This window comes from Ammospiza caudacuta, chromosome 7, assembly GCF_027887145.1.
Source record: "Ammospiza caudacuta isolate bAmmCau1 chromosome 7, bAmmCau1.pri, whole genome shotgun sequence".
Taxonomy (NCBI): domain Eukaryota; kingdom Metazoa; phylum Chordata; class Aves; order Passeriformes; family Passerellidae; genus Ammospiza; species Ammospiza caudacuta.
In genome coordinates, this window is record NC_080599.1 from 36,432,823 (window position 1) to 36,446,991 (window position 14,169).

At 39.1% G+C, this 14,169-nt stretch overlaps 1 protein-coding gene across 2 annotated transcripts in view; it reads left to right on the forward strand.

Annotated features, from left to right (window-relative positions):
* ADGRL4 (adhesion G protein-coupled receptor L4) overlaps window positions 1-14,169 on the forward strand; it is a 72,852-nt gene that overhangs the window by 981 nt on the left and 57,702 nt on the right. For both annotated transcript variants that reach the window (XM_058808194.1, XM_058808195.1), the window contains exon 2: window positions 724-873. In XM_058808194.1, coding sequence (XP_058664177.1) covers window positions 724-873 — 150 coding nt within the window. The remainder of the gene's footprint in view (window positions 1-723; window positions 874-14,169) is intronic.

Consider the following 14,169-nt stretch of genomic DNA (forward strand, 5'->3'; position numbering starts at 1 on the left):
CAAATTAAAAAAACTTACTTTCATTTCTGAGCTAAATGCCTTATATCTACCAATTGTAGGGTGTGTGTGATCGTACAGTGATCTGTAAGTGTTCTCAAAAGAAGAGATTCCTTTTTTCTTGTATGCATTCATACAATGGGAAAGTAGTTATGGTGTTTTGAGAGATTAAATTTAAATAATTTGCCACACTGTAAATAACTTTTAAACCCTGCTATCATAATGATGTAAATATGTGATATTTCATCTTAATCTACCAAACCATGCCTATGTTTTAGCTTCAGAAGTATGGGAGTGCTTATAAGAACAAAAAGCGAGATCAGGGGAACATTCTTTGGTATTTTTCCCTGGGACATGTAGGGCAGTTTGGATTTCGCTCCATACATAATTCAGAGTGCAAATGAATGCCTGGGCTTTACTGGAACCTACTAGAGAGCTTTGAAAGCCATTGAAATGGTTCCCCCTCAATCACTGAGTGACTTCTATGCTGTTTACCAATTTTTTACTGGTTGAGAACACATTTGAGTTGTTTATCTGTGGTATCTGCTGTTCTACCAAAGACGCCCCTGTAGCTGGTGGCCCTTGCCCTATCCTGCAGTACAACAGTCTGTGATGATGTTTACTGGAATACACCCATTTTGTGGAAACCTTTGGCCCAGATCTCATTTTAGAGCTCAGAATAAAGGTTTTAGATAATGAAAGAAGCCTGATTTTCCTTTGTTCCAGTTTTGATTTCCAGTCTGCTGGACTATGGCTGCACTTCTCCAAGCTGCAACATGACATGCCACAAAGATGCCAGGTGTGAAGTTCAGGGTGGGACAACAGGCTGTTACTGCTCCCAAGGATACACAGGAAATGGCATAACAGTCTGTAAAGGTAAACAGATTTTACCTATACTTTTCTTTATGTGCTCACTTGAAAAACTTACTCAAGAGCCCACTAGTTCAAGGATTACACTTTATGTCACAGCAGTATCCTACGCTAATATGTCTTCAAAGCCAAAAACTTTAATATTTTCTGAGAAATTGTACAAATTGTGCTCATCTTGGTCTTTTGATACAGCTTGCCTTGTATCTCAGTTGAGTATGACCTGTTTTCCAGCTTTTCTTTTCCATGAGAGCTGCTAACTAATCTTTGCTGATTTACCTTCAGCAATTTCCCTTGTGACTCAGTATTTCTGCAGTTAGGTGTGGTGTGGTGGCTACTGCACAGCCCTCAGCTCCCTCCTCACACACACAGCACTTGGCCACGCTTCCCAGCAGCTGGTCACCATCAAGTAACAGCTCCTGGGCTGCTCTAGGAAAACAAGGAGGTGTGTATGCCACAGAGACATGCCAGTGGTGATTTCTGTACTACAGAGAAATATTCCAGAAATCCTATTAAGCAATCTACTTTAGGATGACTCTGTCTTTCAGCTAAAGAAAAGGATATTTTCCCCACCTTCGTATTTGAGTTTTCCTCCACTATGAATAGGTCTAATATTTATTTTCCCTGTTAGGTATGGTTATGTCTAGCTGCAGACAGCTGGAATGAATCTTGTCAGTTTTCAGTATCCTGATAAGCAGTTAGGAGAAGTAACCATTTACCAGGCCAGTTTTTGTGTTTCAAGCATCTTGGGAAATTTAGCAGTTACTACTTAGTAGTAACCCTTTGGTGTGGTATGAGTGTAGGAAAGCAGCCCACAGGTATTTTGGAGTTCTGTAGCTTATTTGCCATGCTGTGCTTGGAAGTATGTTTGTTTAAGAAGATTTAGAATGCAAAAGACTTTTTTCTAAGGCCTTCTTTTTTGTTTATAAGGTGTGAATGTTTAAAGAGAAATATAAATGTATAAAATAACAAAAAATGAGGAATCACATAATCATAGAATAATTTAGTTTAGAAGAGACTTCTGTAGGTCATCTGGTCCAGTTCCCCACTCAGAGCAGGTTCAACCTAGAGCAGGCAGCTTAGGGCTTTGGCCAGCTGAGTTTTGAGTATCTCCAAGGATGAAACCTGCACCTCTCTGGGCCCTTGTTTCAATGTCTGACCAATTGTGAAAATGTTTTTTCTGATATCTGCTTGAGGTTTCTCTCATTGCAGCTTGTATCTTTCCCTTCCCATGTGCACTTACCACTGTACATGTCTAATAATAGTTTAGCTTCATCTCCTCCATAAGCCCTCATGACCTCCCATTGAGTAGAGTAGGCAGCATTATTATTTGCCCTTTGCCTTCCCTTCTAAAGTCTGAACAAACACTCTTCTGTCAGTCTCTTCTTTGCATCAAGTTTCATATAGTTTCTAAATAAATTGCTTGAATTTAATGCTAACCTTGCTGTGATGGGTTAATCATTATTTGTCTATCAAGCTGGACAAAAGAAAGTAAGAAATGGCCTTCACAACACCGGTTTTGTTCTTGCACTGGTTCAATTGTAGCACCATGAAAGTCAGCTGGTGTGAATAATAAGTGCACATCATGTTTGCAGAGTCAAGGGCCTACACTTGTGAATAATGCAGAGAAAGAAGAAAAACAAGTCAATTTTAACAATACTGCCTGGCATAAATCAAACTAGCATTTACTTACCTGGCATCATCTGGTACCCACTACATTGTCTGTACTGGTCTAGAAAGTCTGAAATTATGAATAATCAATTTGCAGTAAGGATACCTATTGTTCTCACTGCCATGATTGATGTTCTTAAACCCATCCATTATACATGCACCTATTAAAATGTTATTAAATCCAAATTTGTGAGGACAAATTTATCTTGCCTTTCATGCTCTTTTTCTTTTTCATACAATACCTTTTTCTTACTTTCCCTTTTACTCGTATTTTCTTAGAGAAATCTACATTCAAATTTCATAAAAAACATTAATTTAGTACTTAAAGAAAATTCAGTGCAGTTAAATATGCATTCACAAATCTTGTAAATCCATTAATTGTTTATTAAGAATTGTACTCAGTGTTTAAAAACTCAGTCTTTTAAATAAAATTTCCAAAGTCAGTCCAGGCAAACAAGATACTAGATGTGCTTGTGGTGTATTGCAGTCAAGTGGCAATGGTTTGAAGCAAGTCTCATGTCTGGAGACCAACATTTTCTCTGGTAAAATACCTCAACAGCCACCAAAGTCACTTACCCTCCAGCAAAGCTCATATCAGAGCAGTGTGGCTGCTGGCCCTGAAAGAGAGACAATGTTCTCTAGGGCAGTATGAAACACAGCGCATTTCTAATATTGTGCAGTAGTCCTCTAATAGCATAAAAAATTAACCAGAATTTTAATTGGGTAGGTTCTATAAAGGATTAGAAATGTAGGCTACACCCTATCATGAATAGTTTAAAGCTGTGAAGACGTAAAGCAAAGCCTCAGTTGTTAAATGATGTATGAGATCTTGCTGTTCTGTGTGGCAAAATCAGCAGGTGTGTGTGCTGTTCTAGAGATAGATTCCCATTTTTATTCAGTTAATAATCTTAGGCTTTCACAATGATAGCGCAGTCACCTTCAAAGGAGATCATCAATTATGTGCTAATACAGGCATTTTAGAAAGAGCCTATGTAGTACATTATGTTTACATATTTGCCCTTTTTGTTATTTAGATAAGCTGTGAGAGTCATAATTACTGTCAACAACATCAGTAATTTTGCATAATGTAGAACCAACTTCTTCATTGTGGTTATCCTGGTAGACAATTAAACCAGAACAGTCATTGTTTAGAGGCTTTATTCTGAAACAAGCAATTCAAATTCTTCCTCCTTATAAACATGTTGAACAGAAAATCTTAGTTTTCAGGTTAGTCCTCTTAAGCTTTCATGGCTGAGAAACTCTTCATTTTTATTTATAGGTACATTCTTACAGTGAAAGGTTTACATTTGTTTCTCTACTTTCACTTACTTGTAACACCTCTTAAATACTTGTAAAAGTTATTTCTTTGCTAGCCCTGTCTTTTCACTGTGACACACTTAGACATTTTCCCTTGAGTTTTCTGTGCTGCAAAAGGCAATAATGTCCTCTTACATTTATTTCCTAGCACCATTATTGATGAATCATGAATCACTGATGTCAACATACCTTAGGAATGGGGTTTGTTAGTTTTGACTTTGCTCCCTTTGCCAGCTGGCTAAGTGACTGCAGAGAGCTCAAGATTATTGGATTTGCTGTGTATAGATAAAGACACATAGATACGAATTTAATTTCCTGGTGTCAAAGTCATGGCTTTTAAAATAATTATCCTTTTACAATCTTTCCCACAAGGTTTCAACCACTTTAAATTAGGTCATATTTTGGACTTTCTGAAGGCATACTTTGGCCACTCTAACAAAAAGCTAATCCTCTTCATAATCTCATTGTCTTCAGCAAGAATATATGCAGGAATGCACATAGTCAGGAGAATAACTGATTGTGGTATCTGGCCTCTTTTATATACTGGAATTATAACTTACAGAGCAATAAATTCCCTCTGTACAGAAAGCCATAAATGAGTCACCTTGTCAAGTTTTACACCTCTGAGGTACAAAATACTATCCCAGTCTCCTTACCTCTTCTTTTGTATTTATATTCCTTGCTTTATGTAGTATTAAATAAGAGAGAATGACCTCTGATAGTACATCTATTTGCTTTTTAGGGCTGTTCTTGGGCAGATGTGTATTCTGCTTGTAATTCACAAGGCTTTAGCTTCACAATATCATACACATAATTGAAATAACATGGGCTAAAACTCTTGGCAAAAAAAAAATAAAGATATACCCAGAAACAACTGATTTATAGACAAGTTAACTTCCTCTCATGCAAAAATGCCACGGATTTTTTACAGATAAATAGTATATATTTGCCATTTGTGTAAGAAGAGTTGGACATATAAATTAGGTGTTGTTCATAATTCCAGCTTTCTTCTGAAAGAAAATTAAAGGAAACTAACAAAATTTTTGATCCTTTTGAAAAGATAAGCGTAGCAGTAAAACTTCATAGAAGCCAATATTTTATTTTTAAAACAAAGGGGAAAATGAGTTGGCATCAGTGATGCTTTCCTAAGCAGCTCTGCTGTTTCAAATGCTGGCTGCTTCTTGATTGCTGACTGCCAATTTGCTGCTTTGCTGGCACACTGCAGGAAATTAAAGTAAACAGTGTGATCACAGTGTTTACTTTAACTTTGTAAAATACGGAAGGAAAATGAAGCAGCGCTGTTTGTTCCAGGAGGGTAGGCAGGCAAGCAGGAAAAGCCTGAACACAATATCCCTCCCAGATATCCCTACACAATATTCCCTTGTAAATGTCACTTGCAAATTATACTGCAAGATTAATCAGTGTCACTTGTAAAATAGTTACAGCTCTTCCAGAAATATTGAGCAAGGACTTAGGCTGTCAGAGAAATTTTCTATTGGGGCAAGGCAGTAACTCTGTTTCTGAAGTGCACTGTAGGAGGATTTTTCATTTTACAGAGGTAAAAAGTACATCAGTGCAAAGTGGTATTTTGTATCAAAATACAGAATCCCTGTTAGAACACAGGGCAATTTGTGTAAATCCAGCTGAATCAAATTGAAAGCATGCTCAATATCTGAACACAAACATATTTTCTTGCTTTATGGAGGGTCAAAATGCCAAGTCTCTGGCTTTTGCTGTCTATAAAAAGAAGTTTTTTTGTGAGACCTCAGTTCCTTGTCCTAACATGATGCTGCTGAGTCCCACCATTGACTTTTATTGCAATCACTGAATTTGTTTGGATTCACTGGTGTCATTGTTGCCATTCTGCAGTACCCAATTTGTCTATAGTTTTTATGGAGGGAATTTTTATTTTCAAATTAAAATGACCCTCTAAAACCACTGTGTATAATCATTTTATTCTATCCAAAATTGTTCATCAATAGAAAATTATTTAATTCAAATGTTGATTCACCAAAGGAGATTTTTTTTTTTAAACAGCAGGCATACATCACTGGATGTCACTTCTGTGTTTACCAAATAGTCTGAAATCACTGATATGGAAGATCCAATCCACACATTTCCTAAATTCATTTCACTGCTATCAGTTACCACAAGCTATAAAAAGGCAAATTGCAGCTGCTCTAACATAGCACAGCAGGAGAAAGATATGCCTTAGCCAAACACTAACAGGGCTCAACTCAGCGTGTGACAGCTTGGAAAACTTGGGATGTGCTATACAGGGGGCCAAAGAAGATCGCTGATTCCCAGCCCTTTTGACATGCTCCTTGCCCTTTTTCCATTCCCCTTCTCCTCCTGCACCTTCCAATCTCTTCTTCTTTGCCTCTATATTCTGCTGGAGCTTTTACATGGTTTCAGGGAAGAAGCAGGAATCACCTTTTAATTCAGAATTCCTACTGGAGATTTAGGTGTTGGGCATTTTGGTGATCCTAAGATTTGTCGGGAGGCACCATTCTGTTTGTTACATATTTAGGTATAATATTTAACTTAGCCCATGGCTTCAGGGTTCCTCTTCAGGGGTCAGAAGGTTTTCTTCCTTTGTGTCTTCTTTGGTAATGATGCAGCTGAATGGTTTTTTACTTTCCATGAAGTGCAGAGATTGCCTGCTGAGCTGTGAGATGTTACCCAGCTGAGGTATCTTGATTTCACATTCCAGATTAAACCTGTAGGCAGATCACGGAATTGAAAAGTCTGGATAAATTAACTGGGAGGATTTGATTTTCTGGTGCATAACAGTCCACCTGCCTAGGAAAGTGCTGATGTTAACGTTAACATGGCAGGCTCCTGGCCATTTGGGGACCTATGGCTTTATGTCTGTCTTTTGCCTTTTCATGTGCAAGATGTCACACTTTCTGTGAATTTGGGAAGGGCTTGATGGCTGTGATGTCCATGGGCTGCTGGGGACTAACCAGCTGTTGTATGGTTGCCTTCCAGCCACAAAGGATGGAGTTATGTTTATGTTCCTGAAAATAACCATACCCTTGGCTAACAGTATTAGTCAAAACAGCTTCTGTAGCCTTGAATTTATTTTCATAGCTATATTCAAATTAGTTTTTAGCTGAATTTTTTAAGAGTAGGTCAGGAATTTGAAGGGGGAGCATGTGTTACAGCACTGCCTGGTGATGGATGAGAACGTGAGTCAGGAAGAAAGCAGTGCAGGATGTCTGGAGTAACAATACAACCCTGCTGAATAAGGCATGGTGGAGGTGTCTGTCTTACTCCAATTGTCTTACCTCTGTAAATGGCTGAGTGTGGAATCACAGAGAGTGACATGGTTCTCCCAGGAAAATCCTGGGAAGCTGTGTAGGAGCTGCGGGAAACTTAGAGGAAAGAATTCAAACAATTATTATCTGTCTTTCTGCAACCACTGTTTATAGCTATGGCTCTCCAGAGTGTGATATTCATAGTTCACCAATAGTGGGAGAGAAGATTCCTAAAGGCCAAACAGGTCTTAGGTCCACCATTGTTTCTATAGGAACTGTAGATTTCTAATAATAAAGTGTCTTTTCATGGCTCCTGACCACCTTTGGCTGTCCCTGATACCCCTTAGGTGATAGCTGAGTCCATCAAATTTTGACTCAAAGCATTTTAAGCATCCAAAATGTCAATTCCAAAAATGAAGAAATCACTCCCAGTTTCCCACTCAAATGAGAGACAGAGGATCTTCAGAGAGTTAAGATCTTCTTCCTACTGCCAGAAAACACAGTTCACCTGGGCCAAAGACACAGCCCACAATAACTATTTTTAAGATTGACCTAACTTTTAGAAGCCCCGGACAAAGTCCATTTTAGGGACTTTTTAGATAGATTCATTACATTCTCAGATTTGAGCCAAAAAATAATAAAAGAAAAAATCTCTATTTCTTTTATGTGTTTTGTTTACATTTTCTTGAAATGGTACTTTGAGCATGACTAAAATACAGTAATGCATTTTTTAAAGAACCAGAAAGAAAAAAAAACTTCCTCTTGTTATATCTTTAATCACAACCAGACTCTCTTTTAAATTAGTCCTGTTTGCATCTAAAAGAAGTTTTTAAAATGTGTGTAGATGATGAGGTAGAAAAGAGTAATTTGTCTCTCTCAAAAATTTACCCAAACTTTTAGGCTGATTATCTGCACTTGGATGGTTTCTTACTTGTTTAATTCAAAATGTGTTTTAACCCTTGCCAAATAACGCTAATTTCCTTTCTTGAGAAAATACTCCTTTCATCCTGCTTTATGGTACTAAGAATCAATATGTTACATGTTCAGAGGATGTGGGAAAACTCATTTAAGGAGCTATAAACTTGTTATTTCAGAGTTTGCTTACTTTGTGTTTACCAGAGATATGATTCCCTTCCTGTGTCTCTGACATCTGAAGTAGTCCCAGGAGGTCCAACGGTAACAATATGTTCTTCTCACTTGCTGTTTTCAAGTAAAAGGATGAAAAGTATTTCCTGAACATGTATACTCATACATGTATATTAAATGCGCACAACCATGCACACAGGAACCTGTGTATAAGTAGGCATGTGAATCAAAGCGGAATTTTCTATGAAAAAAAAGTAAGGTAATCTCAAAATTGTCAGTTTTACTCATTCTGTGGCTGTATAGTCAAACTTAGTTTTTGTTAAGGGAAGAACAAGATTTATTGTAAAGAAATTGCTTCCATAAATTCCATTTCCTTGAGACTTCTCAGCCTAGGCTTGCCCATGGCAGAGGCTGCTGCAGCCATCAGACTGTGCAGCTGCCTTTGGGCTGTGAAGTCAGTGTCACCCACAAAACAAGGGATGCATCATCAGGAATTACACACATGAGATGATGTCAGTTCTACACAGCTCCACTGATTTACATGTAATAATAGCCCACTAATCTCCTATATTCATTTTACTTTTTTCTCTGTAACTCTATAAACTATGAACTCTATGAATTCTCTAACCCATAGAGCTCAATTGCAGAAAAGTGTTTTCTTTGGGATTTTTTTTGTGCCTTGTTTTTAATTGTTGTTTTTTATTTTCTTCTGCCAAAAGATGCTGGCCAGGAGTGGTGAAGTTGTATGTAACCACATTTGAAATGTGTAATTTATCTAGGATGATATGCTGGTGCACAATTTTTCTGTGTATGACTGTGAAAAATTGCCGACTGAGCTGCTGGCAGAGCGAATATCAAACCCAGCTCAGCCCTATGTGTATGAAAGAGTTTAAGAAGGTAATTGACACTTTGGACCTCTATTTGCCAAAGAAAGAGATAATGACGTTCTCCAAGAAGATTAGAATCTAACCAAACATTGTGCTCTAAATATAGAGCACAAAGCCAGGTGATGTTTGTGAAAATGCTGCTGGGCTGCAGGAGAGGGAGGGGGCTGAAGGACTGCAATTTTGCACTGTATATTTTTTAGGTACACAGATTTAATTTAGAGATTATGGCTTGAAAATGAAATTTACAGTATGTGTGTTTTTCGGCGATAAGAAATTGATTTTGTGACCTTGGTGCACACTAATTGAAATATCTGGCACAGTGTTTTGCTGAGGTTAAAGGAAGCCATACATGCCTGGAGCCGCATTCTCCTTTCACCTTGAACTGTGTGGTTAATCACAGCCCCAATCAGGGCCAGGAAGGAAGCTGATGTTTCACTGGGGTACAAGGAAGCTGAATAATCTCTGCTCATTGTCTAAGGGATAGCTGCTTGTGTGATTACTTCTGGCTGGGCTTAGGAGAGTCACGATTACTTTAAAATGGAGAATTCTGGTGCAATTAACGTTCAGGGAGAGCCAGAGGCCAGAGCCCCAGCAGCTGTGGTGGCACAGCTGGAGCAGACACAGTGAAGTGCAGGGGTGTCTCCTTCCACCTGCCCACCACAACCCTGGCTGCGCCTTGGGGTGAGACACCTCTGTCCTGTGCTCTGTGCCCCTGTGCCGGGACAGAAAACGGGGAAAAGGTTCTCTGGCTGTGTCCTGTGTGTGCTGTTCCATGGCATGGAGCCCTCTGCCCCTGGATGGCTCCTCCTGTGTATTCTCCTGCTCTGAGGGCTGGTTGCAGCACTGAGGAACAGCAGCCATGTCCCAAGGGACTCTGTTTGTAGGGGTTTGGTTGAATATGCTTCATTTAACTGGGTTTCTGCCTTAGCTTGGACATGTACAACTGTGAAACTCTGAGATTGTCTAAATAATGGTGTGGTAGGGTGTCCCATTATTTTGCTTATTATTTAATGTTACACATTTGCTAGGTTGGCACAGGATCTTGTTTTTCAAAAAGGAGAATGAAAGCTCCTGAAAAGCCTTGACAATAAATGGTTATTTGTTCAAAACAGCCAAGTCTAATCTTTGTTTATGTTACTAGGCTTCATGTAATGGTGTTGCAATAAAGAAAAACAGTTCTTCAGGATATGCACTGGCTTTTATGTTTTATTGTAATGAAAGCTAGGCACATAGGCAGCAATCTACGTAAGTTACAGTGAGGGAGAACATAAGCTTGGATGGTGACTTGCATGTTTATATATTTACTTTTTATTTGTTGCAAAGTGCCTGAATCTCAATTTAAAAAAAATGTGAAATTAGCCTGAGGTATTGCAGATTTTATCCCCAGAATTTTACCAGTGGGAGATGAAGAGAAAAGGTGCATTCATCCTACACTGGGAGACCACTGCTTCCCTCTGCCCCATCTGTGCAGATGAGCTGTGGGTCTGCTCCCACAGCCACTGTCCTGTCCTGTCATGCTCAGTCCCCAGCTGGGACAGAGCACAGACATCTTCACTGCCCTCCTAATGTTCTCGTGAGTTTTGGGTACCCCCAAAGCTCAAAAGGGCTGAGGGTAACCCAGGCTTGGCTCACAGAGTGTGATGGCAGGCAAGGGAGATATTGCAGCAATAATCTCTGCATCCCATGACAGTCTTCACCTCTGATCCCTGTAACACCAGAGGCCCTAAAGAAACTCCAGAGAAGCTTCAAGGTGTTGTCATGGGCTGAAAGAGAAATTCAGTTAAGCTCTGCAGGCCTGAATAGGAGCTCTGAGTCCTGCATTTTTAGCTTGTGGTGATGAGAAAGGAGTAGGTGGAAAATTGTATTACAATGAAGGCTTTGCCTTACTTTTTCTCTTGAATAAATCATTTTCATGGGGAACATTGATCCCAAGGAAGCCCTACCTTTCCAAAATCAGCCTGTGAGGAGTTCAGAAGGGAGAGGAAAGTGGAGATACTCAGACAGACAGTTTCAGGCCCTTTGTTCCTATCCAAAATGTTCCATTATTTAGAGCTATGATGAAGCATGCATCAATTCATAAATATGACCCACTGTGCAATATAAAAAATATCAATATTTCTCTCCCATTGTGTCAGGGATATCTGGTGCATACAGAAAGACTTTCATCTCCTTAGCTACCACAGAGAAAATGGGAAAGGCAAACAGCCTTCAAAAGTGACTCAAAAGCAGAGATGAGAAGAAGTTTCTAAAACTTAACACAGCTTTTGATCTGAGCAGATCAAAATACAAAATGTGCAGGACAGCACATTGTAAACTATGCAGAACTACAATTTGGCTTCTTTTTCAATGTTGTCATGCAAATCTTGCTATGGTGATTCCACAACTCTTTCATCATACTCAGATTTATTATTAAAACCTAGGAAACTCATAGTGAAGCTGCCTTTAGAAAATGAGGTCACTTCAGGGATGCATCATACAGCCTCACTGGTCTCACAGAAGTCACATACTCAGTCCTAGGTATGTTGGGACACAGCAGTGGGTTACACAAGTGTTGAGCTCCATTTATACCACTTTGCACACACAAGGTCTGGCGTTTAGGTGGATGTCAAAGGAGAGGCTGGAATAATATTTACACAGCTGAAGACTGAAGAAAAAAAGAACTGCTAACTGAACTTTTTGTATTTCCTACTGAATAAACAGGTAGTATGTTAATACCACCAAATGCTTCTTGTTTGAGCAGAGGGATGTGCTATAAAACCTCTGAGCTTTATTCTCTGCTCTTAGAGAAAGCTACTGCAGCTTTCATTAGCTGTAAACAGCTCTTGAATTATTACTCAAGTTTTGGCCTTAGACTGATCACCCTACAGGAAACTTTTAACCTGGCAATGGCACATTACCCTCAAGGAATGCCATGCAGACAGCCACATCCCATTTTGAGCTTGATATTCAAGCCAGTAAGGAGTCTGTGCTGCAATGTGGACACCTGGCTTTGGGAGCTGCGAGGGAAATCCAGGAGCAGAGCTATTGCTGCCTTCACTGGCAGTGTGGTAAAAATAGAGCTGCTGCTTCTGTTCCTGCAGCAGCAAGCAGAGGCAGGAGCACAGATGAGTACAGTCAGGTGTTTTATCAGGGTTTCCTGCAGAAGGGGTGATGCTGGTGACATTCCTCCAGCAGGGAGGTAGGTGACTTACGATTGAGTCTCGCTAGCCACAATGGCTCTTGGACACAAAGCCACAGTGAGGGATGGATTTTCCAAAGGAATATATGTTGAGGATTTTTGAACTGTCTGGCTCTATCTGAGGTGCCTAAAGGAGGACTGAGTTGTTTCAAAAGAATACTCCCAGTTGTGGATGCCAAGCAATTGAAAATCTGTCCCTGAAGTGCCTTTTATTTTCCTACCATCTGATGGCAGTTTGGGTTTTTGATTGATTTATTTCTTTATTTTTAACTGTAAAGACCTTTTAATTAGGGAGAGGAACTATGTGAATGAGCTGGAGCTGCTGGTGGTAGCAGCTCCTTGCCATTAGAGATTGGGTCATTAAATAAGTAGATAATATCCTCCTTATTGAGGAGATTTAGAAAATCATAAGGACTTTGCATTATTACAGTGTTTAGCATTCACAAATGGAGTAAAAAACCCCATAATGGCAATTTTAATTAGCTGCAATGCATGTGGAGGGTTCTTTTCTTTCTTTGAACAGCCAAACACTAAACAATTCCTAAATCCCTCCTTGTTACTTATGTTTTCTTCTTGGTGGTTAAAAACCCCATAAAGCAGAAATTGAAGACTTGGTATTAAAATACTTACTGACAGCTCCATTCAAAACATCCTTTCAAACAGTGCTATATCACATTGTGATTCATCTGCTATTCTGATAGAGTTGCTTTAACAAGCACCTTCCTTCTTAGTTAGAGCCCATCTCTTTTTACTGGAAAATTCTTCCTTTAAACACTTTACTGAACCTCTGCTGTAAACAAGCCTTTCTTCCTCTGGAGCTGTACTGTTTGTGCTGCAAAACACATGTGGCCCCTAAAAAGCACGGTGACAGGCTTTTTGGCATGAAAAGGAGAAAAGAGCAAGAGAAAGAAACCCTGGCTTTTTTCCCCTCCTCACCTGTGTTGTAGGGGTGCAAGCACCATGTGAAACCAGCCCAGGCCAGGAACATCCTGGGGATTGAGTGGTCCCCAGTGCATTTCCCTGTTGGAGCTTGAAGTTAGAATTATTTACAGTCACTTTAACAGGACAACAGCTGCTCTTTACCTAAAGATGAGCCAAGAGCACTGAAAGAATTTGGATCTGAACTGCAGATGGATGGGTTTCAATTTGATTCAAGTAGCTGGACTGCATGATTCTGTACTGTAAGCTCTCAAAGTCAGAGCTTGAGAGAAAAATCATTAATTTGGAAGCTGATACCCTGAAAGACTTTTATGAAGCAATATATTTTCATAGCAGACACAGATCAATTTAAAAGTAGTAATCAAGAGCCATGTGCTACGTGTTCACAGACAAAAAATGTAGGGAATCCAGCCAGAGCCAGACACTTAACATTCAGAGCATTCAGACTAGCACTGAAGATATTGCCTCTATGGAAAATAGTAGGGTTCAGAATTAAAGTATTGTGAATTTGTGAGATGATCACAATGTTGTGCAGACATAAAGATGCTGCCAGATTGCTGCCAGAAACTAGCTCAACATAACTTTTCCAGGCAAATTTGTGTTTAACTTCTGTAGAAACTTTGGAGAAAGGAAGAGTCTCTATAAATATTTGACTGAAAAGATGTGTTAAATTCTTGAGAAAAGAGAAAAAATTATAGGATAACCCATTAAAAACACTTTTTATCATATTTGAAAGGCATTCTCTAAATTTTAAGTCACTATACAAGTTTTCATCACATGAGATTCAGGTCCTGGTCCTTACCAGTCCTAAGAATTTTTAGGTGTAGCATTTGCTTAAAAATAAAGCATCCACATATTAGTGTTTTATGTCATGCAAATAATTGCATTGTGTAAAAGCAAAATTTATATTTAATTGGAAAGTACTACAGCTAAACTCCTCCTGGAAATTTTTAACTTTGCTCCCTAA